Genomic DNA, 24,639 nt, shown 5'->3' on the forward strand with positions numbered 1-24,639 from the left:
ATGATTCTGCTCTCTAACCATGTTGTTATATTCCCATCTGCCCAGCTCAAAATAAAAGGCTTTTGAAGTGTTTTTGGGATTGCAGTTTTCCAGACACTCAACCACCTATTCTCAACCACTATAATGTTTACAAAGCAAAGCTTTTACTGCTTCCTCCCACATAAAGGAAGCAGTGATGGGACAGAGATTCATCCCTAGATGACAATGTTTTTTGATTCCAAAACAAACTTTCTAAAAAATATTTTTAAACCAAAAAAGGACACTTTCTTCTCTGCAGTTGTTACTGTGTTGGTTTAAAAAACTTTTCTCAGATATTATATTAAAACAAAATCTGACATTTTGTCCTAGCAACCTCTCAAGTTACAGACCATAAAAAGTTCATGTGCTACTTTTGTGTATAACAGGCCGGGTTCTTTAATTTGCCTTCCTACTAAATGTTGGATTCCCGTATTCTTTCTTAATTGCACCTTTTTCTCAATTCTTGCTTTCTCTTCTGAGGGGAAGAATGTCGGGGGGAGGGAGGGGAGAGAGAACAGGTAAGATTTTTGCCTTTTGTTTAAAAAGACAGACTAAACCTTGAAGGCAGGCTTTAGGTTGACAGTGTGGTAGTAGCTAGAGATTTGAGTCTGGTGCTTGCAGCAGGATGCTGCAGGGTTCTAATGAGGTTCTTGATAGTAAACCTTAAACTACATGTGCAGCTACTTGTCTTTATACAGATTAAAAAAAAAATATAAACTTTACACAGCAGACTGCAGCATCCCAAACCTGAGCTACCTGTATACAAAATAGTTCAGGTAATATTAGTAACCTACCTGCTGTGGCGAGGTCCCGTATAACAAGAAGCAAAGTAAATTAATCCACATTTGGGCTGCAGCAGTAAGATGACTTTCTGTACCTGGGTGACCTTTAAAGCTAGCTTGAATATTCCTCGTCGTCTGCAGAGCTGATAATGTTAAAGGCTTTGCACTGACAATACGTCAACTACTAGTGTAGCACCTCTTGCTCTGCCTAGTCAGGACTACTGCTGCTGTTGGCCAGTATTAGTTGCTCCACATTGTTCCAGCAGAACATTCGTGCCATTTGCGTGGATGATATCCACGTGACTGAAGTCATTCAGGCTCAAGATAAAACTTTGATTTAAAGGCTTAAACACTAAGCTGCAATTACATGGCATAGCCCACTAGATTAGAGTTGGCTGCCGCAGAACATTGTCAAATGCTTTACCTCTAAGCTTACCATTTTTGTGAAGCTTCGTTATTAAGCGTTGAAGAAAGAAAGAAAGGAGAAAAGAAAAAAGAGGGGGGGGGGAAGCTTTAGTATTTTGCAGTAAAATATTTTTAAGAGTAAAATTTAAGCTAGTGGGACTAATGTTAAGAAAGGAAAGGCTTGAATGTAGTGAGTCAATAGAAGTTCCCAGATCTTCATTTATTATAGATGGACATAGTATACCAGGTAAGGACCTGGACCATGTTTTCCATTGTGTGTATATAAGAAATCTGAGAGCAGAACTGATTTGCAGTAGAGACACAGAGAGTGCTTGTAGTATGCTGTAGTTTGTGACGCGATGAGGTTTCAAGAGTACTGCCTGCAGGAAACACAAGTTGCACTGTTACATCAAGTAGCATTACCATTTTGTAGTATTTCCTACCCAAAAGAACATTCATATGCCTCAGTGAACATAATCCTTTCATGTTTTTGCTTGCTGGAATTAATTATGTTCATGGAAGTGTAAAACTGAAAATCTGGAATACAATACAAAACTGTGATTTTTGTCACATTTGGTGCCAAAATCTCAGGGAATATTTGTGAGGATTTACCAATTTTAGTTGGGAAGTACTAAACGCTACCACTTTGCAGTGGATTCTAAATAGATTTTATTTTTACATTAACTTGGTGTCACAATTAAATTCCTCGTTTTTAAAAATGCATTACCTACCCTGAAGCTCCATAAAGGAATATTAATAGTCCATTTAGTGGCACTGCAATGTGTTTTCATTACAAGGATGCCTTAGGTGGCATAAGTCCCATAGGTCATGCAGCTATTTGAAGATACAGGAATAAAGTTCTTACAGATAGAGTGGGTGTGAGGTTTGTTTCTTTTAAAGTGTGTTTGTGGTTATGCATCAGAAGACATTCTACTCTTTGATCTTAGTAGCAGGGCTTGGTGGGAGTAGAGAAGCAATATATCGTCACCCTGAAATAAAATGTTATCAGGTTGGCTTTTTAAAAACAAATGAATCAATTTGTAATTTCCAAATAAGAATATATAAGTTAAAGGGGCAATAACAGGTTTTGCTCTCCACTGATTTTGCTGGGCTTTGACATCTTGCATCTGACATACTACCTACCTAGCTGTGCACGTGCTCTTATCTAGGTGATATTTCATATGGAAGATTTCAAAGGTCCGGAACAGTTTACATGAAAGATAAAATACTGTTGATACTGACTTAACAGAAAATGTTGCACATGTTAGTATGCTGGGTTAAAAAAAAAAAAGCGAGTGCAGAGCTCTGTGGTTGTGTTCATTCTCGACAGTTGGGTTAATGGAGCCTTTGCACCCTTCTATCAGTTGTAGTGTATCTGGGTGCATTGATAACACCAGATTTTTTTTCCTCATTCTTTTATTATTTTCCTTCTTTCCCTGTCAATTCAAAGATAGATTTGAACTCAAAAAGTACTTATTTCTCTGCTAGACTTTGTGTTGAATAATCTAAGATCCCAGACTTGCCTGGTTCAGAATTCTAGGCCAAAGTTTCATCAGGTCCAGTCTATAATTCCCTTTTTTCATGAATGCTATATATGTAATATTTTTGATACTGATTAATGTGGCTTATGATAATTTGCATTTCACAAATCCAGAGTAATAGCTGAATTTCAGTGCTACATATTCCAGCAATTGCTTTCTTACTGTCTTTATTAACTGCTTAGTGAAGAAAATTGTATAGTGAACTGTATATTTGTTAAAAACAACACAAACGGTTTTTATTTACTCAAGTGTTCACATTCTTTAAAGAAATAAGCTTGAGAAATAATTAGGTGTATTTTAAAATGGGATGAGTTTTTGCCACATCACAACATGATTCAGGCATCATGCTCAAAAGACTGCCTCAGCACCTTTTGCTGATGGGGGAGGAGGAAAAAAGGGAGAGACTTTGTGTAGGCGTGCACGTAAAGTTACTGAAGTATTGCTTGAAAGCAATCACCGGAAAGGTGACGTGTACATTCTCTCCTACCCATACCTCCCCAAATACTTCTGAATAAGAAAGTCTGCATTATTAAAGTGCTTTCTCTTTCAAGACTTTTGGCAAACTACCTTATTACATTCTACACTTGAATAGAATAGCTGTCATAAGTGCATTGTTGGCTTTCCTGGACTCTTTAATTACTGTATATGCAATGATAATATAGACCCTTTTCCTAAAGAGTTTGAGCCACATCCAATACTTAATGAGGTTAAAAGGAATCTCTCCCTGTGTTTCAGTAGGCATTAGATCTTGCCCTAAAATGCTGGGCAAAGACAATATGGTGCTTGTTTGATAACTTTAATACGTTCAGAATCCAAAATAAACAAGGCCATAGTTTCTGGTCAGTATAAGACACTGTGGTTGGTCTAATGTGACATCCCACAGTTGCTTGGCATGGTACGGATCAACATCTAGTATGAACTAGATACTAGAAAGTGGGAAAAGATTTTCCTGCCTAAGAAAATTACAGGTATCACTTAAGGGCCATACCTTCTGTTTGTAGTCTGTGGTCAATGGCAAAACTTCGCTTCACCTTCTTAGAACAACCTAGGAGGAAGGAAGAAGTGGAGCAAAGAATGTTTTCTATAAAATTGATAAATATGTCACAATAAATATCTTAATGTTTTACTCGTAAGAAAGAAATATATCATAATGTCTACATTAAATAACTTGATAAGAAATGAAATACGCAGGCCCAGTCTTGATGATATTCATGTTCACGCACCAGTAATTAATTGCAAACAAAATAACTACTTCTGGGAGTAAAAACTGCTTGTGAAAGCAGTGAAATCAGCCTCCTAATCTGCATGTTTATCAATTTCAGTACAATTGTATAGCATTATAGAGAAAATGAGGGCTTTCAAAACCTCTCAGTGGTTATTTAAGATTACTTTCTTTTCCTTCCTGTCCCACAGGTACTCTGTGTCTGCGTGTTAACGACAATCCTAGGATGTATCTTTGGCCTGAAGCCTAGCTGTTCAAAAGATGGTAACTAATATGCCTTTTATTTAGCAATATTTCTAAGCAATTCCTTTTTTTTTCCTTTTTGTAAATTAATTTTGATGTTATCAGAATGCCACCTTTTCTTGCTGCAGGAAGAGAATTGGATGCATTGCCTGAAATAGTTTCAGTTAAAGGGGAATGAAAATACCGGGAAATAAAACCTTAGGTGTACTCAGTACTTGCGTGTACTCACTTGAGAGGTAAACTGATCCTGGCACTCAGTGTCTGGTCTGGCAGCTTCCATGTATCCTAACTGGCACTGTGGTGATGTCACATGGCTGGCTTTTCTCAGTTCACTATAAAAAAAAAAAAAACCAAAACCCCAACAATTTCTATTTCATGTTGTCCTGGAACATTTGTTTTTCATCTTTTCCAGTCAATTATGGGGGGAAAAAAAAGTTATTTTTTTTACTGGTTAGAATTGTAGTCTGAAAATGTTCCTTGTGGAATTCCTCTGGCTGTTTTCTGTCCTGAAAAATATGTGTTTTTTTCAATGGTGAAGTTTCTTCAGGTAGAAGGTTATGAAAGATATTTTAAGAAATCAAACTTCACTTTGGAAACAACTATCTAGAATAATTTCAAAGTTGATCTGTTTGTTAAACAGTCCTGCAATGATTTTTAACTAGAATTTAGATTATTAATTTCCTACTAGAATCTGTTTAGGTTTTTTCTCATTTTATTACAGCTTTGCCATATTGGCTCATTATTATCTCATTTTCCTGATATCACATACCTCAAGATTTTTGAGAAGAGGAGCCAAATGAATGAAGGATTCACCTCATTCCCTTCTGGTGATTGCACGGGATGAAAGAGACTGACCAGCTACTTAAGTCTTGTTAATGCTTCACATCACCAGTTTCTTTTTTTTTTCCCCAGGCAACCCCAGTCTAGTGGAAGAATGCTATGCCTTTTTTTTTTTTTTTACATTGAAACTGAACAAAATTTAAGCCAGTGAGCAGTACGCTCAAGTTCCTATCTCCTGTGTCTGGTTTGGAACAGCCCTTCCTGTGTCTTGAGATAGTACCTTAACCATGGTACAGCGGGATGCAGAACTGGGGCTTCTTCGGTTCCTCTGATTTGTATGAAGACAGTCATTCAAACAGAGCATGAGCATGGGAGAGTTGCAAGCATAGCCAATGCAGTCTAGATTCTAATTAATGTTTAATTATTTATAGAAAGTGGAACACTGTCAGATGCGAAAATGAAGATCCGTGTTCTCTGCAAAAATGTTTCACTGTTTAGGGCACCCTTATTGAAAACCATTTCCTCTGATAGAGATCTTCCATATTCTGAATGACTGTACTCATGTCTTCTGGTGATACGGAAGAGCAGGGACAGTCACAACTAGAATTGTAGTCTTTTTGTTTCACTTGTTTCTGCCAATAATGAAACACCATGTTCCTGCTAAAATGGAACAGAACCCTTTGTTCAATATGATGAAAAAAAATATTTTTGCTCAATAAGAGAAAATAAACATTTAGTTGGATCAAGACTTTCCTTTTCCGTTGGCTGTCACTGTTTTTGCAGCCATCCTGTAAGTCGTGGAATGACCAGCTGTGTCATTCCACATGCTGACCTTTTCATTTCGTTTGCATGTTGACTGATTTGGGCTCAGCCACTGACATCTAACACTATCCAATATTACAGTGAAAACCTGCAAAGGTCGTTGCTTTGAAAGGACCTTTGGAAGCTGCCGTTGTGATAGAGATTGTGTCAAGCTTGGAAACTGCTGCTTAGATTACCAGGAAACATGTATACAACCAGGTAAGGATGGAAAAAAGCTGTGGGGGCAAACTCTCCAATTCTGTGACGCGGGACAGCTCTGCGTATGCGAACACTGTTGTGGTCAGGTGGCCGTAACCCCTGACTTCTTTCAGATGCGCTGCGAGTGCAAGAGATGGGCTGCTCAACAGCAGGGTGGTTCTGCTGCCAGTGGTCCCCCCCTCTCTGTGTTCCCTCCGTTGCAACCGTGGGTGGAGTTGCAGTGGTGATGGCGGTACTGGGGACTCCTGTGGAAACATCAGGGCTCTGGTGCAGCTGTTGTTTTACACAAACAAAGCTTGTACTTCACCCAGCTGGACTGCATAGGAGCTGACACAGCCAGTAGGCTGGCTTTCCCATAGCTCCTGTGGGGAGAGAGGCTGCGAGGGACTGTGCTGCCGCCCTCCCCCTTGGAAAGAGGAGGAACAACTGCAACTCGAGGTCTCAGCCAGCCTTTTGTTCTCTGTCCGGGAGTGAGAGAACAGTGACGTGCATTGTCCTTAGCATCAGGCCAGCTCCCACGTCCTCAGGCAAGCCAGGAATAGGAGAGCATTCTGCATATTGTATCTTCCTGTCATTCCCCACGTGAAAGAGGGGAAGGACAGAGCAGCTGTGTGAAAGCTGCCGTCTCTCCCTACTCAGGTCTTCTGCCCTGTAACTCCCCAGCTTAAGTGTGAAGCAAGGGTCACGTGCTGGCCTCTGGGACAAGGCAGGATGACAAAACGGATTGCACTGGTGGAGAATGATTGCGAAGTGAGAAGCAGTTCTCATGATTTGCCAGAAAGCAAAGGTCAGATAGGCAAAGGTGTGAAAAGTACCACGGAGAAATTTGACAGGGAAGGATGTTAGTGCGGGTAGTAATACTAAGGACAGAACTGTTTTCTCTAACTTAGTTTTGCCTTAATGCTTCATATGCAGCATTCTTTTCAGTTAACTGTTTTTCTTCTCGCTCCTCTTTATGTGTGTTTGTAAAATTTATCGAAGTCTCACCCCGAAATGAAAAATTCCAATGCTGACTTTTAAAACCAAATGATTAAACTGAGCTCAGATCCCTGCTTCAGCTGACTATTATTGAAAGGTCCTCAAAATTGCATAAAGCTTTTTGCTTCTAGAGTAGTTGCATGGGATTTACTCTCTGCTTTGTTTCATTACACCACTCTCCCTCAGTTTAAAACATTCTTTAAAAGCAAACTGAAGAGTCTGTCTTAGCACTAAGAATGGGAATTCGTTGCTTGGTGGTGGTGTGTTTTTTTTTTTTTTAAATTAATTAGCCTTAACATCAGTGGAGAATCAAATTCTAATTTCCAAATAGTATCAGGTAACTAGAACCATAATAGATTCTTCTCTCTCTCACAGAAGTAAAGATCTACTGACACTGGTGGAGTTACTGAAGTTCAGTATTCCTGAAAGTGAGATTAACCTCCTGGGAATACTTTTAGGGATTTCTAATTGCTAGTCTTGTATGAAGATCGGGTACTGACTCTCCTCTACTCAAACATTTAGATTTGGCTTCTGTGTCTCTGTCAAGACCTTCACTTAGGTATTCACTCAGTTGGTAAATTCATTCATGTTAATCCTCACTCACTGACTGCAAAGGATCTACTTGTGTTTACAACTGATAACAAAATTATCATCTTCAAATGATATGATGTATTGGAATATTCCGTTCAGAATAAATCAGTATGATTCAGGAAAAAAAATCTACTAAAAGCAGCAGTGAAGCTGAAGTCTTCCTGTGAGCTTATGTATAGTCTCAGATAGTGGCAGAGTTATGCCTATGCGTAAGAGGTGCTGAAAAGCTGGAGTGCTTGATGGTGACTGGTAAAATCCATTGCGACTTCACTGTAAGTCAGAATAAGTTGCTGCTGCTCAGTGTTTTCTAGGCATTCCAAACTCGGACTCAAGTTTGGGGTTTTTCTGGGGGAGTTGTTTGGGAGCTTCTTTATAGTATGCATCTACCAGATTAAACATGCATAAATTACCATATTTAAGGAGGTCTGTAAAAAGGATTCTTTCTGTTGACCTCTTCTGAACTGTTTTTCAGTGAGTACACGTTTAAGATAGAACTTAACGCTCAGTTTAGTAATTCTTCACTTACAGTGGTATTAATCACTGTGCTGTCCTTCTCTCTTGTCTGTTTTTTAGCCCATATATGGATCTGCAATAAATTCAGGTGTGGAGAGAAGAGGCGACCAGAATATCATTGTTCCTGTTCAGATGATTGTGTGGAAAATGAAGATTGCTGTGTCAATTACCATGCTGTCTGTAAAGGTAAATATCCCGAACAAATTCCTACAGTCTCTCTTATATGTACCCATATTTGTATGAAAGGAGCAAGGACATAATATAATTTTAAAAGCATCCAATAAAATGAAAAAACTTGCATTTATCAATAAGAATGTACTGTCTTAAAAAATAAATTGCACTCATTTGTTTTAAGGAGAGGCAAGCTGGGTTGAAGAAGAGTGCGAGGACATTACTGAACCTCAGTGTCCAAAAGGGTGAGGATAATAGTATATTTGCATAGCTCTGCTCTTTGCTTACATTTCATTCTTGAGATTTATTTTTCCTACTGTGCCTTCCTGGGACCTGCTTGCCCTTTTTGTCCACAGTAAGAGCAGCTGCCAGACAGAGAAGGACACCTGTTCAGCCAGCATTTGGTAGCATTTACTAACAGATCAGGTTGTTCTATCCCAGCAGCCCTCATATCCCAGCACTTGCTTGACTTGCAAGATAAGCCTATTCCTGAACCCTGCTCTCTCTCACATATGTGTGTGCTCTGGGCAGCTCTGCCTTGTGCCAGCCTCATTATTGTCCTACATGTGCTCCAATACCTGCTGTCCCGAATATTTTGGGACCCACCCAGCAGTCTCAGACTCCTAAGACTGCCTCTCTCCCAGGTCACTTCTAAAGACCTTTCCACTTACTTGCCTGTTCCAGCCCCAGAGCTGCAAAATGTGGGCAGATCACTGTCCCAATTTCACCAGCAGCAGGACAGCGTTATTTACAAGCTGTCTGAGCTACTTTCTTTAAAAGGTGTAAAACGCCATGGGATCCTTGTATTCTCTGGCTCAGCTCCGCATTGGGCCCGCTCCTGCAAGTTAGGTGTACACTGTGAGAAATGACTCATCTAATTTATGGCATCAGCACTCGGGCTCAAATAGTACAGCAAAGTTCCCAGCCAGGAAAAAAGCTTGCATTTCTTGAAATGTTTTTGCTGTGGGATCTTCAAATTAACTTTAAAGCTAAAGTTGACTACAAACTATGATTGCATGTATAAGTTATTAATAGAAGTGACTTAAACATTCTTGATTGAAAAGTGTTCCACTGGAAAATAGTTTGTTGAATGAGTTGAGTTCAGTTATTTTCTTGTCTGAAAAGTGTCAAAAAAATCAAAACTATTTTCATTTTTATGATTTTGAAATTATGGTGTGCTGGGGATATTTTTAGTAAAGTGAAAACATTTCATTTTGTTTTTATGTCATTACTTTTTTTTTTAGTTATGTTATTTAAATTGTGCTATATTTATTCATTGGAGTTATAAAGTTGTCAAACAAAATATATTTCCTTTTGGAATATTTTTATACTGAACGAGCACTTTTCATTCTGATTCAGAGCAATAACAAACACTGACACTTCAGACCCTTCTTCAAGACAGAAACTGGAGCTTCTGTCCAGCCTGGAGTCCAAGTCCCTGATAAGCTCCCATGTAGGAGGATGGTCGCCAGGCGGTTCTGGAAGCTTTTGTCATTAACTCCTGTTCTAAGGTCAAGGGCTGTTCAGGACTGTGTGCTGGGAACTGACTCTAGGATGCCGATTTCCCTAATGCAAGACTAGGGAGTGTTACCCCCAAGGGGTGGATAAACAAACAAGAGCCTTGTGCACATCCACAGTCAAAGTTAATGGTGTAAATGCCGTAGGGCAACTCCTGTTGGTTAACTTGTTTTTAGGGTTTTGGGGTTTTTTTTCTGTTCATCGCATGAAAGGAATGTGTAGTTACTCTATTAAAATTGTTTTAATCCTGGCAAAACCAGAAATGTTGCAATAAAACCCAGTCCAGGAAAGGGTTATGTGTGGTCAAGGTTGAATCAAACAGTGTTGACTGAGGATCATCTCAGACTATTAGCACACAAGCCTCTCCCAAAACCAACAACTCTGTAAGCAATCCACTTCTTGTGCTCATTTTGAGGCCTCAGAATATCAATTCTGATTCTGTGCATATTAATACAGCATGTTTTGTGGGTTCAAATTGCTGGTTTTATTCTGTTTTGGTTTTAGTCGGGTTTGCTTTTGTGGTGCAGAATAGACAAAAGACAATGCAGTGTTCAATGAGGTGCTTAATCTGAGAAATCCCACTGATTTCAATGAGACTGATCGAATGTTTAAAATTAAGTGCACACCTAAGTCTTTCCAAGACTAGGTTCTGTGTTATTTAATAGGATTATAAAGTTAACAGGCTATAAGATTTCAGGAGTGATCTAGTCCTTCCTACTGTTCTAGGAATGAAATAATACTCTGAGAATTCAAACCTACTTAAGCAATTTATCTTAGCGCTTAGCTAGATGGTTTTCCTGATGTCTTAGTACATTTTGCTGTACTTTAAGCCTATTACTATTTGTTCTATCTTCATTGAGGTGGAAGAGCAGCTGATTTGTTTCCTCTCTGCAGATCTCTCCTGTATATTTGGAGACTGCTATTATGCCTCCTGTTGAGGCTTTACGTACATTTAGCGGAAAAGAAAGCTTTGCTTCCGATGCTTTATGGCTGTATAATAGGGAGTAGTGTGTGTAGTGTGTGTGTGTGTGGGATAGGAAGTTTTCTGTGTAGTATGTTTAGCTTTTCAAGAGGACTTTCTTTTCTTTTTTTCCTTTTCTTTCTTCTATTTTTTTCCTTTAATTGTGGTCTAACTTGCCTGTGGTGAGGCAGGTCTGCTTGGCAGTGTGGTCCACAGTTCTGGGCTCTTGATCATCCGGACTGGTGAACCTGCTAGACCACAGCAAGCCTGTGTTGCCTGCATTATGTTTCCATAGAAGCCAGTTTATAGGAGGGGATAATTACCACTGCATTTCCTTCAGTTTGGAGTCAGGATGTGACTGTGGCATACATATTTGTCCAAGAGCTGTGAAACACCCTTGTCATACTGTTTGGACACAGCCAGCATGAATCACTGGCAGGGCCAAAACTTGAGCCTCCCAGGCTTGCTTGCTCATGGTAGGACATTTTTGAAGTAGCAAGTGTAACCTTGGCTACCGACGGGAAAAAGTCATGGAAATCACTGATATATCTCAGAACTGAGCTCAGGTCGGTTTGTCTGGGGATTTTACTGGAGCTGTTCCAAAGAGAGTGCAGTTTAACATGGTCTGTCATGCTTTGCTTCCCTGGGCATAGGGCAGATCACTAACTGTGAGTTTCAGCATGTGTAGAGTATTTGAGAAGTGACATGGCCAGTCTCCCTAGTTGTGGCAATGATCTATTTTGCCAAGTTTAATTTTACATGTGCGAGGGGGTCAGTAGCTGGATTTGCAGGCAACCAAAACATGTACTTAACAGTTGGCTTACTTGTAAATGCCAAACCAGAAACAGTTGCGTAAAGTCCCTTTCTAAGGAGTTGTTTTAAATTTGTTTTTTTTTACGTTAGACTTGTCGGTAAGTAATATTGAACAGTCTTTGCCTCGAAGTTCGTATTTTATTGCAGAAAACTTTGCAGTGAAGATTTCTAGACCTCTGCATTGGAGCGAATCAATTTGTTGGAGGGGTGGGGGAGTGGAGAAGGTATCTGCAAAAGTTGCAGAGATCAGAATCTGTGGTGCAAAAAATACTTGTAATATGTGCAAAGGTAGGCCATGAAGTTTCCCTGCTCTGTTCTGCCAAAGGACTTCAGTCTTGGTCTGAAGATCATTCATTTCGTGTTCCCAACTAACTGCCCCTACTAAGATTTCCAAAAGATGGTATTAAATATACCATATAAATAAAAACCAGGCTACAAACACACATCTTACAAATACATCTTAATGTCTTATTCTGTCTGGGATGTATGGTAGGCTATGTAATGGTTCTGACTAATGGAAGTCCTTTTGGCTGAACTGTTGTCCAAGTTGTTGATTAAAATTTTCTTAGGATAGATGTATTTTTGTTGCCTGACTAATCTTCAGTTTAATATAGTCATGTTTGTTTGACTGAAATAAGGCTTATAAATGTTTCACTTGTAAATGACTATTTGGATTTTTTGTGGGGTACCTCACTAAAGAGATTGTCAACACTTTATAAATAATATTTGTCTTCTATCCTCACTGTTTTATTTTGGGAAACTAAAGTGCAACAAAGTTGTAAAAAGAACATTTTCATTTTAAAATTTGTAAACCTAAAAAGGAAAAACGAGCTTGCAATTGGCATGTAAAATATATTAGATTCTTTTATGTGAATCTGTATTTTCAGTGGTTGCTGCACTGCAGTGACTTTTTGCAGTCTCACATGTCCTCATATCTATAGGTCAAACACAGGATTTTTTTTTTTCTTCAAGGAAGAAGTTACTAATGACTATTCCCGTCTGTGATGCAATGGTTTAAGTACTTACAGTTGGAGATAAATTGTTTGAACAGGGATGAAGCTGGGAACAAATCAAGGCTGGAAAACATAGGTCCTGTGGAGACTGGAACGGAGAATTTGTTTTTGCTAGTTCCAGTGAAATCCATTTCTGAATTTATCTGTCAAGTTCCAGGCTGAAATACTGTTTCAGTGTTCCAGTCAGAGGGCCACATTCTTCAGTTTGGAGATTGATAGTACTTCTGGCACAGAAGGGATAGTGGTTTAGTTATTCTTGGTTAAATAATCTTTATAAGACGAAAGGAAAAAATGTGTTATAGTTGCTGATTTAACATATCCTCTACGCTAGACTTTCTTACAGTTTTGTGCACTGTCTGTAAAAAGATAAATTCCTTTTTTTTTTCAGCTAGATTACAAGTTACTCAGGAGCAAAGTGAATAAAGGAAAGCCATGGCTTCACATTGCCTTTTCAAAAAAAACTCTGAGTGGGAGGAGGGGGGTTGGAGGGGCTGAGTGTTGCTCCAGTGGGACTGATTTCAAGATAAGGAGTACCAAACCCACCAGACGGATTATGTGAGCATCTTGGCTTGTACTTCATTTTATGGGTTTCTGTGAAATCGGGCCTTGTCATGATTTCCCTGTGCATGCCCTACTGCAATCATCAGCCTATTTGGACAGGGTTGCTATGCCAGCCTATGAGCAGAGGGACCGGGCGGGTGGTCTGCTCACCACTGTGCCAGCCTGCGAACCTTCCTGCTTAGGAGGACTTACTGCCTTGGCCTGGCTTATAGTCCCATAATGAACATTCCCACGATTTGGGGGAAACTTTCTTGAAATAAGTGATAGGAAATTATTTCTCAGAGCCTGTCTTTTAATACTTCAATTTCTGTTTGTTCAGATTTACCAAGTCTCCAGTGTTACTGTTCTCATTGGATGGCTTCAGAGCAGAATATTTGCAGACTTGGGGTGGACTTCTACCTGTTATTAGCAAATTACGTGAGTAGTTTCTTTGTCTAAGCAGTATCATGAAGTCTTACCTGAAAAATCCATGGGGTTTGCTTTTTCTGTAGAGGCAGCTATGCTTACTCTTTTAAATCTTCACTCTTCCGTGGAAATTCAAGCTGTTGCCCTATATAACAAGTTGTGCACAGAGAACTTGAGGTGTGGAAGGGCAAAGAGAGGGAGAGCATGAGGAAAGGGCCCTTTGGATTTTCAGTGAAACCTTAACTATTAAGTAGCCCTTGCTATATTTAGGAGGTGGACGCTATTTGCTGTGAGCTTACTTTATTTTTATTTCTTCAAAATAGAAGAAAACACACTTTTTAGTCTATATTGCATATTGTCTCATATTTAGGTGGAATGGCTTTGGAAAATGGAAAGCGAGGCAGAAAGCATTTCATTATACTTGAAAAAGAAGAGAAGGAAGAGATTAGGACCAGATTATATAGTACTTCTGGCACAGAAGGGATAGTGGTTTAGTTATTCTTGGTTAAATAATCTTTATAAGACGAAAGGAAAAAATGTGTTATAGTTGCTGATTTAACATATCCTCTACACTAGACTTTCTTACAGTGTGGCCAGCACTTTAGTGTGGCCAGCAGGAGTAGGGAAGTGATCGTGCCCCTGTACTCGGCACTGGTGAGGCCGCACCTCGAATACTGTGTTCAGTTTTGGGCCCCTCACTACAAGAAGGACGTTGAGGTGTTAGAGTGTGTCCAGAGAAGGGCAACGAGGCTGGTGAGGGGTCTGGAGAACAAGTCTTGTGAGGAGCGGCTGAGGGAGCTGGGGTTGTTTAGCCTGGAGAAAAGGAGGCTGAGGGGAGACCTCATCGCTCTCTACAACTACCTGAAAGGAGGTTGTAGCGAGGTGGGTGTCGGTCTCTTCTCCCAAGTAACTGGCGATAGGACAAGAGGAAATGGCCTCAAGTTGTGCTGGGGGGGTTTAGATTGGACGTGAGGAAAAATTTCTTTACTGAAGGAGTGGTTAAACATTGGAACAGGCTGCCCAGGGAAGTGGTTGAGTCACCATCCCTGGAGGTATTTAAAAGACGGGTAGATGAGGCGCTTAGGGACATGGTTTAGTGGGCATGGTGGTGTTGGGTTGACGGTTGGACTCGATGATCTTAGAGGTCTTTTCCAACCTTAATGATTCTATGGTTCTATGATATAGAAGGGCTGGTAGAAATGTGATGAATCTGAGAAAACCTTCGTTTAACAAACATTTTCAGAAGAAATGAGAGCCTCATAAGTACGTATTTTTTCTGTAGGTTTTATAGTGTCTTACTTAACTTCGTAGTGCCTAAGTAACTTTAGTTACTTTTCCTGTCTCTGTTTTGGCTGTGGTCTGTAAAGAACTGATGGCATTTCTTGTCTGAAAAATATGCCAATCTTCTTGTCATTCATAAATTACTACCTGGGGTGGCTGGTTTCAGTTTGACTAAAAATAAATCAGTAAAAATACTTGCTTTTTTATACAGTGGTTGTTACAACTTGATCTGTTCCAGAGAATAACAATTCACAGATGTATTTGAGGTTTTAGCTTTTTTTTAATCCATGTTAGAATAAAACAAGGCATTTGAAACAATTTCATAACATGCGGTTATCAAAACTTTCAACTGAAGAAGACTTCTTGGGCACTGAGAGGAGAGACTGACTATTACAAATGGTTATAGCTCTGGCTGAGATACAAGGTAATGGTGCCGCAAAGCTGTAGGACTTCCAGGCTGCGACAGCCACTTCCACGTGTCAAGTTTCTTCATTCTTTGGTCTGGATAGGCTACGGTGCGACTTCTCTCGTTGACTTCTAATAAACTTGTATTTGTTTCCACTGAAACAGTGATAAATTCTTACCACTAAGAAATACAAATCTTATCAAAGGCACTTCACTTCTCCAGATCCATGGAGCTTTTGATGGGTTAAAACTTATATTTTAAAAACTTACATTTTTAAAGGATTCTGAAAACAGAATGTCTAATAATAATATATGTTTTAGATAGAATAAAATAAAGAACAGTCTGGGGAAAAAATATTATTTATACACTATGTCTACAGTTCTACATTACCCTAGAACATTTTTTTGGTAATCTCATAGAAAAGACATTTATGATACAATATACCACAGGATATCCACTTTCTTTTGTTACAAAACCTTGCTTTCTAGTCTTCCCCCTGCCCCCCCACCCCCCAAGTAAAACGGTGGGTAAAAAGCTCAGATAAGGCAAATTTTCTTCAGTAAGAGAAAAATAGTCTCATGAATGAATGAAAATTGGTGGGTGTATATCACATGACACTGAGGGCCTGTGGCTTCAAATCTCCCATGTGCTTTGTGTCCCATTGCTTGATTATTGCTGAAAAATTGTATTGAACCCTTTTGAAGTTCATGGTTATCCATTTTACAGGACAAGTAAATGTTCAGAAAGAGACAGTTTATGAATGACAGCATTTACAAAGCAGTGAACAGTTATTCACATTAAGTAACTTATCGGACTGCCCAGTTCTTTAATAAAATAGAACCATGCTAAATCACTGGATTTTCCTCTTTAAAACACTTGAGGACAAATGCAGCATTCTGTTAGATAGAAATATTTCCATTATGTAGTCCTGTTAATTCAGCCACGCCTACAATGGTATTCTGATGTCTCCTTGGAGAAGTCTGTTAGACTAGATGCCTGTAAGACAATATCAGAATTTCACTTTTGGCAAGTTTTTATTATACGTGCGCACACACACACGCACACACTCTGCTACCTGCCGAAAGGTGAGCAATTCAGCATGGAGCTGAGGGTTCTCAGTGAACCCAGGCGTAGATATAATGCATGTGTATGGGGTTCAGAGAAGACATTTTCATATACTTCTATGCTGTGGTATCATAACTTTTAAATAAATCCTCCTTTTGTCTTCAGTTGTCTTTAACTAACTAAGACAACAAGCCAAAAAAAGAAAGATAACTCCTATGGAAAGTCCTAGTGAAACCCCCTAGGATTTTGGACAAAACAAGATTTAAGTGTATTTTTCTCTTACTTTAAAAACAAAACAAAAACACCCCAACCACCCTCCCTACCACCCCCACCAAAAAACTATGATTTGGGAAAACAGCCTCAACAACAGATGTGGAAATGGTTGAAATGCATCAAGTGTGTTGCAATAGCAAAAAGGGTACAAGTGATGATTTGTTACTACAGAACACAAATGTGGGAGAGGATGTCTATGTAACTTGAAAGGCTTTCGTTTTCCGGCTTGGCTTCTTTTTATCTTAGTTAGTCAAATTGATTATTTCAGCTGAGATCTAATCCAAAGCCCCAGTCCAATGAATTCAAAGTGCCTAGACACAACACTTCTTATATTATCAAACCTTTCATTTCTATTTTATTTATGTTATATATAATGACCCAGAGGGCCAGTGAAGAAGGCCCAATGGTCGTCTTTCTATAGGATCATTATTTTGAGCTCTTTAGCATCAGTTGAAATGATTTTATCATATAGTATTTTTGAAGTCGTTAATGAAGGCTCTTTTTTTTTTTAACCTTTTTTTTCCCTGAAAATCAGGGTCCATACATTTGCCTGTGGAAATTTAGGCACCTAACTTAAGTAAACTTTGCTTAAGCGCTTCAGCCTGGCTAATGACTCTTCATACTGACAAATGCTGTGCACTAATCTCTTTAGAAACCTATGACTTTTATATCAAGACAAAAGAAAACTTTGAGATTCATCCTAGAGTAAGAGCTTATTTTTATTTAAAAAAAAAAAAAAAAAAGGAGAATGCAAAATAAATAGTGATTTGACAGGTGATTGGGAGAGCCAGGGCACCACTGTGCCAGTGGCCACTTCATCTCTGGGAGTGCCCAGGGTGAAGTAGCTAGTTGGTCTCAAGCTGCAGACTTCAGCTACCGTGCACCGGGGCTACTTTGGAGGGTGCGATTTCTTTGATTATTCATTCTTACCTGTGCATCCTTTTCATAAGGACTGTAGGTTTTGCTCATGTGACCATTAAAGTCAGTCATTAGGGATATATAAAATTTGTATTAATAGCCATTTAGTCAGATTGTAAAGAAATGTGGGAAGAAGAATAAAGTATTAACTCCAGAATTTTAAAGAATGAAAACTTTCTGGAAATCTCTTTTGTTGTTTTTTTTGTTTGCTTGTTTGTTTGGGTTCTTTTTGTTTGTTTGTTTGTTTTGGGGTGTGTGTGGTTTTTTTTTTTAAATAGGTATATATCTTCATGAGAGAAACTTGCAGGGGTTTCTATTTCTGTAACTTTGCTGATTTTTCTCTCTTCCCTCTAGAGCAATGCGGAACATACACTTCCAGTATGAGACCAGTGTATCCTTCAAAAACATTTCCCAATCATTACTCCATCGTCACAGTAAGAATTCCTGTATATTATGTGTTTCCACTACTGAAGAGACTGTTCATTATCAAGTTGTCTCCATAGGAATAGTACATTTTTGATGAATTATTAAAATAACAGGATTTCTATTCAGAATGTGAAAATTAAGTAGTCCGATCCTTCCAAGACTAGCTGCAAGATAGTATAGGTGGAAGGTCACATCCCTTTACGACTCCTCATTTGTATAAATATTTCCACTAAATTGCAGCACGTGCTCTCTTGGAGTGCGAGCAGCCTGACTCTTAAACTGCCAGCCTTGTTCCACTTTAAGGTATCTTGGCATGACGCGAAGAAGAGTATGAAATGAAAGGAAGGATTTGAACATCACATTGGTGTTGACTCTGTGATGGACTGTACCCAGACCTGGATAGGAATGTCACAAAGCTGATCTTGTAAACTTGTCACCTCCTGCATATAGAAGGAAGAAGAAAAATGGAGGTTTTCAATGCTGAACGCAGGGTTGGGATCTAGGAGATCCTTCTTGGTTTCATCACGTCAGAACTAAAATTCAATCAAATACTTGAGGATGTGCACCTTCTTTCTTATCTTCCTGGTTTGTCAGGACTGTCTTTTGGCAAGTGAGGAGCACAGGTGCAGGAATAAGGTGTTTAATTGCGTAATCCTCACAAATACCCATGATTGAATATGCAACTAAGAGGCATTAATCATGCCCTGCAGCCATGTGAGAGTGTCCCTAAATGCAGTGTAGAGCTTTGTCTCAGCTCCCCATTCTTGTGAGAAGTAGCAGGCTGGTGTTTATCAGGGCCCTAATGGTGGTGGTGGTGTTATATCCTTTAATGTAAAAATGAGCTAGGCTGCTTGAAGGCAGAGCACAAAGTCTGTTGAAACTACCTAACGGCTGGTGCCTCTGAGAGATTACTCACTGGACATACTTGTCTAACGGACATCTGTTTGTGTAGCCGGAAGGTTCTTTTTCTCATGTAATGGTTATCCCTAGCTAGAGCTGTCACCTGCTGATGCGCAATTCTTCTTTGAAATCCCCAGTTTTTGGTCATGTGGTGGAGGTCCAACATAGGTAATTGCTTTGTCATTGGTACTAAAGATACAACAAATGTGTGAACTGAGACGGTGTCTTTTGGTTTGATCCCAGCGCAAGTCGCTTGCCTATATTTTTAATCTCACTGAGAAGCGATTAAGAATTGGAAGGTAGGGCTTGGTAGCAATGGTAGGTGGTGCTGTTAAATTTGGGTCTTGAGGTACTGGTGGAGTACAAGTCACATATAGATTACTCACTGGACATACTTGTCTAACGGATACCTGTTTGTGTAGCCGGAAGGTTCATTTTCTTTATAACATTGCGACAAGGTATACTCTCAATTACAGGGGCTGTATCCTGAATCTCATGGTATAATTGATAACAAGATGTATGACCCCAAAAGAAATGCATCCTTCACCCTTAAAAGTGAAGAGAAGTTTAATCCACCGTGGTACCAAGGACAGCCTGTAAGTATTAATACGCTGCTGAGAATGTATATCGGCCTGTTGTTTTGTTACTTAATATCGCTTGGATGCATAGTGATGTTGAAAGGGTACAGAGGGTACCTCTAAGTCAGCCAAGAAGCATTACTCAGCATGATTAGGAATTGCCATACTAGAGCTGTAAAATGACAAATGAAGCAAAGCGTAACAGACTTTGTTGAACTTAAAATAGAATTTTCTCTAAGGAGAAAACTAGCTTAAAATAACTAATAGAGATACCAGATTTTGTTCCGATTGTAATATGAAGTGGGCTTGCAGTTAACTTCTCTGAGGAAATTGACAGACTGGTTAGTTTTAGTAATAAGCAGTAGTAAAGGTTTACACTCTGCCCAAATTACGACTAAGTCTAAAGATGGGGTTTTAAAAGAAAACGTCGCAGTTCAATCATACAGCTATGGCAAATCTGCTGAGACTGCCCTCAAAATAAAGTGGCATGGGAAAGTTTGGGTGGGTGCTAGCCTGAAGAATAGCAAGGGAGCAGATTTAGTAATGTGGGGAGGACCTTTTTTATTTTTTTTATTTTTTTTAATTATTTGGGGAAAGAACACATAAGTATAGACTTTGGGCCACTGAGAAGAAAGTGGTGTACGAGTCAGGCAGGAAAGCATTTAGAAGGCAGACAGAAATCTGCAAATCATGAGATCAGCAGTACAATCAGAAGAGTTGACCAAAGTCTTGCTCCCATATTTCAGAGTACGTGGGGCATAGGTCCTCAGAACATTCCCACCCCTTCTTGCTTTACTGTCCTTGAGACATTTCCCCTTCTTGGTGTTCAGCCATGGTTCTACCATTGCATTACTGCTCCATCCATGGGAGTTAACGGTTCCTACTTCTGTCCTGGCTCCCCCTGGTGTAGCAGCAGAAGGGGTGCGAGTGTTTGCCATAAGGAATTGGGCTGCAAGGTGTATCTGGACTGTTAGATAGCGATGACGTGCAAGATTGACTGTCCGGAGTGCTCCACTTACATTTTTAGTTTTTGACCTTGCTGAAAGGTGCAGAGCTGGTGGGGATGGTAGTGGATCTGGCAGTTACTCAGCCAATTCAGTGACTTGCACTAATGATGACGATTGTTCTTCTCCTGCAGATTTGGCTAACAGCTATGTACCAAGGTCTAAAAGCAGGGACATTCTTTTGGCCTGGGTCAGACGTAGCAGTTAACGGAACCTTTCCAAACCTGTATGAAAAATACAATAGGTATGTAAACTCCTGTGTCTTGGATGAATATTTTACTTTAACTGTTGCAATGGGACAGATGCCAGAGAAAGCATACACTTTTTTCCTGCTTTTCTAAATGGTTGTACACAACACAAAAAAAAGATAGGATCTAATTAACTTTGTTTCAGTATAATGTAGATTCTTTGTCTGATCATTTTGTCACTCCTCAGCAAACATTTTACAGGAAAGATGTGGAAAAATCAGCTTTAGGAGCAGCCAGCTTTGAAGCTTTAGTGCTTTTCTGTTTCTATTTACAAAAATCTTCTGTGGGTTTGTTTAGAGTCATTCAGTCCAAACCTCTCATACAGTGAATGGATCAGGTCTTGATGTGATGTTTTCCATGAAAATTAATGTTTTACTGTTGACTGTGGTAAATTGTTCCAATGTAAAATTATTTTCATTGCGAATTTTGAAAATATTTCACATTAAGGCAGTCATATTTTAGTCAGTGATTGCTCTTCACTGCAATTAAACATTTTCTGCCTAATGAAAATTCTGCATAAATCTGTTTATCACCATTTATTTAATAATCTCAAATCTCGCCTAAGAAATCAGGCTTTTAATTTCTGTCTTCCGAGGATCATTTTCTTTTCCTATGTCCTTCATATAGTGTGGAAATTCTGATTCTTGACTTACTACCTACATTTTTTTTGTCTGGGAACTTGTACAATGTTACAAGTGATTGTAACATTATTGTTCTGATACAGCTCAGTCCCCTTTGAAGAAAGGGTGATAACTGTTCTTCGCTGGCTGCAGTTACCTGAAGATGAAAGGTAGGTATGCAATTGCAAGTGTTAAGTTCCTGTTCAAGTGGTATTGCAGTGAGGTACTTTGTAAACATGATTTCTGTTTTAAACAATATCTTATGCGTTATTCTAACAATGTTAAAATAGTATTTAATGCAAGCCTGTTTCTATGGCTGAAACCTTGTTTTATTAAGTTACATTTCTCTATTTCCCTTTAATGCATCCTTCCTCTGAATGATAGCGTTGTTTCCAATATTTGATATCCATTGTTGAAATATAATCTCTTCAAACTGTCTCAACGTGTATGTAAAATATTACATTTTTGGTACTGTTTGATATAGACCACACTTTTACACTCTGTATTTAGAAGAACCAGATTCCTCAGGCCATAAGTTTGGACCAGTAAGCAGCGGAGTAAGTAGTTTTGTAGTTTCTTCTTTTTTTTTTTTTTTTTTTTTAATTTGGGGCTTTGCTCTGGCTCTATAATAAACTTCTGTAATTCATGTTAGATTATGTAATTCATGTTCAGTATGCTTATTAGGAAAAAAATTCATGAATAGACAGTCCCTCCATAACTAACATTGGTACAAATCATATAGTAAACAGCCTATTTGGTAAGTCTAATTCTTATTTTCTTTATTTCAATAACTTTTAAATTGCAAAAGCATGTTTGGGTGTGTCTTGTATGTTGTTTTATCTACTCCTACTAGTTCTTTATGTTGATTTTGGGGGCGGGGGGGACAAAGTTTGTATCCTTTCAATTTAGCAAGGACAGAGATTTTTATGGCAACGGTCCAAGTTTTGGTGGTTAAGTATTCATGTTATAATTGTCATTCGTTTTCCCTCAGTCTCTGTGCAAAGGTTAGATGAATATTGGTATTATCTCCCTGCGGTTAGATTTTATGCCTTCTCGGAAAGAGGGTGAAAAAAGGGATGTTCACCCCATCAGTCTGTGATGTACCTATTGTATCAATAACAAGTCTTTGGGACTGCTACTGTTTTTGAAAATGCTGAATAGCTTTACATTTTAAAAACCAAATTAAAAATGCAAAGGAAAAAGCTCTTGGAAATTCAGGAACACTGTAAAATTCTATCGTCTTGAGCAGTTACTGTTCCTGTAAGGAACTGTAAGATGAATGTAAGTCCCCAGTGAAGTAGTAGACAACTAATTGGAACTGAGGTATAGGGAACGTGTTTAAACTGGTTATCCTTTTCTTTGGTTAATAAGTGGATCTGGAGTTCTGTATGTCAGGAATGCTCTGGAGAGAAAGACCCCGAGGGTTTGTACGTAGTCTCCCTGGGAGCATCTCATCTTGTTCACACAAATCAAGACAGCTTATAGTAGTAGCAAAATGAGGTAACAGAATGACTTGATTTAAAAATACTTTGTTTTGTTTACTTAGCAAGTATTCAAAAGTAGCCCCAGTGGCTGTACCTACACAAGTGAGCTTGAACGCCAGACCCCTGGTCACGAACAGTGCTAGACTGGTAGTTTGTTCTTTGGCTTTTTCAGTCCCTTTAAACTAGTTTGCTCTGAGGCTAATATCCAGTCACAATTTCAAGGGCAGTTTGTTCCAGGGTCTCTCCCAATAGGGATTTTGAGGAAGAGTGCTGCAGGCTTGGCTTCCTCTATTCTCTTCAGTCTTCTGGTATTGTCCCATCAGCATCTGCATGCTCAGGCATTCCCTCTTGTCCTTGGTTGTGCCCCTGATAGGGCAACAAAAATCCTCAATTTCATACTTTAAAACCATCCTCACTGGTTATAATCTGGGATGGTGTTTTGGGTTTGGTGGGTTTTTTTTGTTTGGGTTTTGGTGGGTTTTTTTTTAATGTCTTCAACTGAAATAACACATAAAAATGTGTAGCCGTGTCTTAGTATGGTGTGAGGCCCAGAAAAAAATTGGGCCAAGAGCTGTGTAGTGTAGATATAGCCAGTCTTCTGTAGATAGAGGTAGCCCTGAGCAGTGCAGGTGCTAGGCAGTCTGCAGGCTCCCATTTTTGTTTAGCTGTATAGGTGTACCTGTTGAGTCCATTCTCAGTAGATGTAAAGACCATGCATCTAAAGGTTGCAAAACTGAGAGAAGTAGGAACAGAGGAAAAAGCAGGTTTAATTAAGAATGCTGTAAGTCTGCTGTCCTCACTGTTCCTCCTGTTAGTGTGTGCTATATATGCTCCCTGTCATGAGTTTGGGGGTTACTGCACAGTTTTAGGGCCCCTGTGTCCTTTGTTTATGTCTGGACTGCATCTAGCCTTGAATGGTCTGTAAGAAGAGCTCCTTATTCTTTATTAGCATATACTGTTAGAGTTTGAATTTATTCACTCTCCCTAGAAATAAATTTTATTTTTTAATTGAAGTGATTAACATTTACTTTACATTCCTGTTTTTGTCCTGCAGGTCATTATGGCGTTACAGAGAGTGGACAACATAGTAGGGATGCTGATGGATGGTCTCAAACAAATGAACTTGCATAAATGCCTGAACATTATTTTTATATCAGATCATGGTAAATTTGATTTTATAAAATATATCAGAATTTTGAAGGCGCTGTTTTTATAGAGTAATATTCTGAGTTTAAACTTGCATGTTTCTGGCAACGTTAAGGAAGCAGCTAATACCTAGAAATTACATGTTATATTATCAAGATGGTGTGAGAGATAATCAGTGTAGGTAAGAACAGACTGTTTTATGAAGGGGGGGGGAAAGGAGGTGGAGAACATAGGGAGAGATTAAATAGTTTTCATATTTTATTCATAAATCCTCCTGTGATCATTACCAGCTGATAAAAGAAATAAAATAAAAATGTGAATTGTAAAAGATAGATTTCATTTTATTGTCTTTTAACTACACTACACAGCAATAGTTTGTGAATTGCTGAAGAAGTGAGGATACAAGCCGTATCTTCCTTTCAGTTATCAATTCCCTTATCCATTATTAGAAGCTGTGAATATGAAACTTTGATTTATTTCTGTAATAGCTTTTCTATATTTCTGGCATTATTTTTATAATAAGTTATGTATTTTACCAATAAATTTTTTTCTGCTTCTGTTCCTGACAAACAAAATGTAAGCACACTTCCATGCAGCACAAAATTGACTTGCAGAGCTCATTGCCACCAGGAATGACCCAAGCCAAATATCTGTACAGGTTTAAAAAATATTTACAAAAATAATGGAGGGTAAACCTGTCAAGAATTATTAAAAGTAAGAGTTCAAATGCAATATGCAACTCGAAGTCCCTTTGA

General features: G+C 38.9%; 1 protein-coding gene across 1 annotated transcript in view; it reads left to right on the top strand.

The window, feature by feature from the left end:
- The first annotated feature begins 4,051 nt into the window (after positions 1-4,051).
- Positions 4,052-24,639, top strand: part of ENPP1 (ectonucleotide pyrophosphatase/phosphodiesterase 1) — a 44,799-nt gene continuing 24,211 nt past the window's right edge. The window contains 11 exon segments of the mRNA XM_009319052.1: positions 4,052-4,232; positions 5,895-6,011; positions 8,154-8,279; positions 8,449-8,509; positions 13,450-13,547; positions 17,833-17,912; positions 19,281-19,400; positions 20,521-20,630; positions 21,359-21,424; positions 21,739-21,811; positions 23,793-23,901. Of these exon segments, the coding sequence (XP_009317327.1) occupies positions 4,052-4,232; positions 5,895-6,011; positions 8,154-8,279; positions 8,449-8,509; positions 13,450-13,547; positions 17,833-17,912; positions 19,281-19,400; positions 20,521-20,630; positions 21,359-21,424; positions 21,739-21,811; positions 23,793-23,901 (1,141 nt within the window).

The sequence above is a fragment of the Pygoscelis adeliae genome, unplaced genomic scaffold (genome assembly GCF_000699105.1).
Source record: "Pygoscelis adeliae isolate BGI_AS28 unplaced genomic scaffold, ASM69910v1 Scaffold172, whole genome shotgun sequence".
In the NCBI taxonomy this organism is placed as follows: domain Eukaryota; kingdom Metazoa; phylum Chordata; class Aves; order Sphenisciformes; family Spheniscidae; genus Pygoscelis; species Pygoscelis adeliae.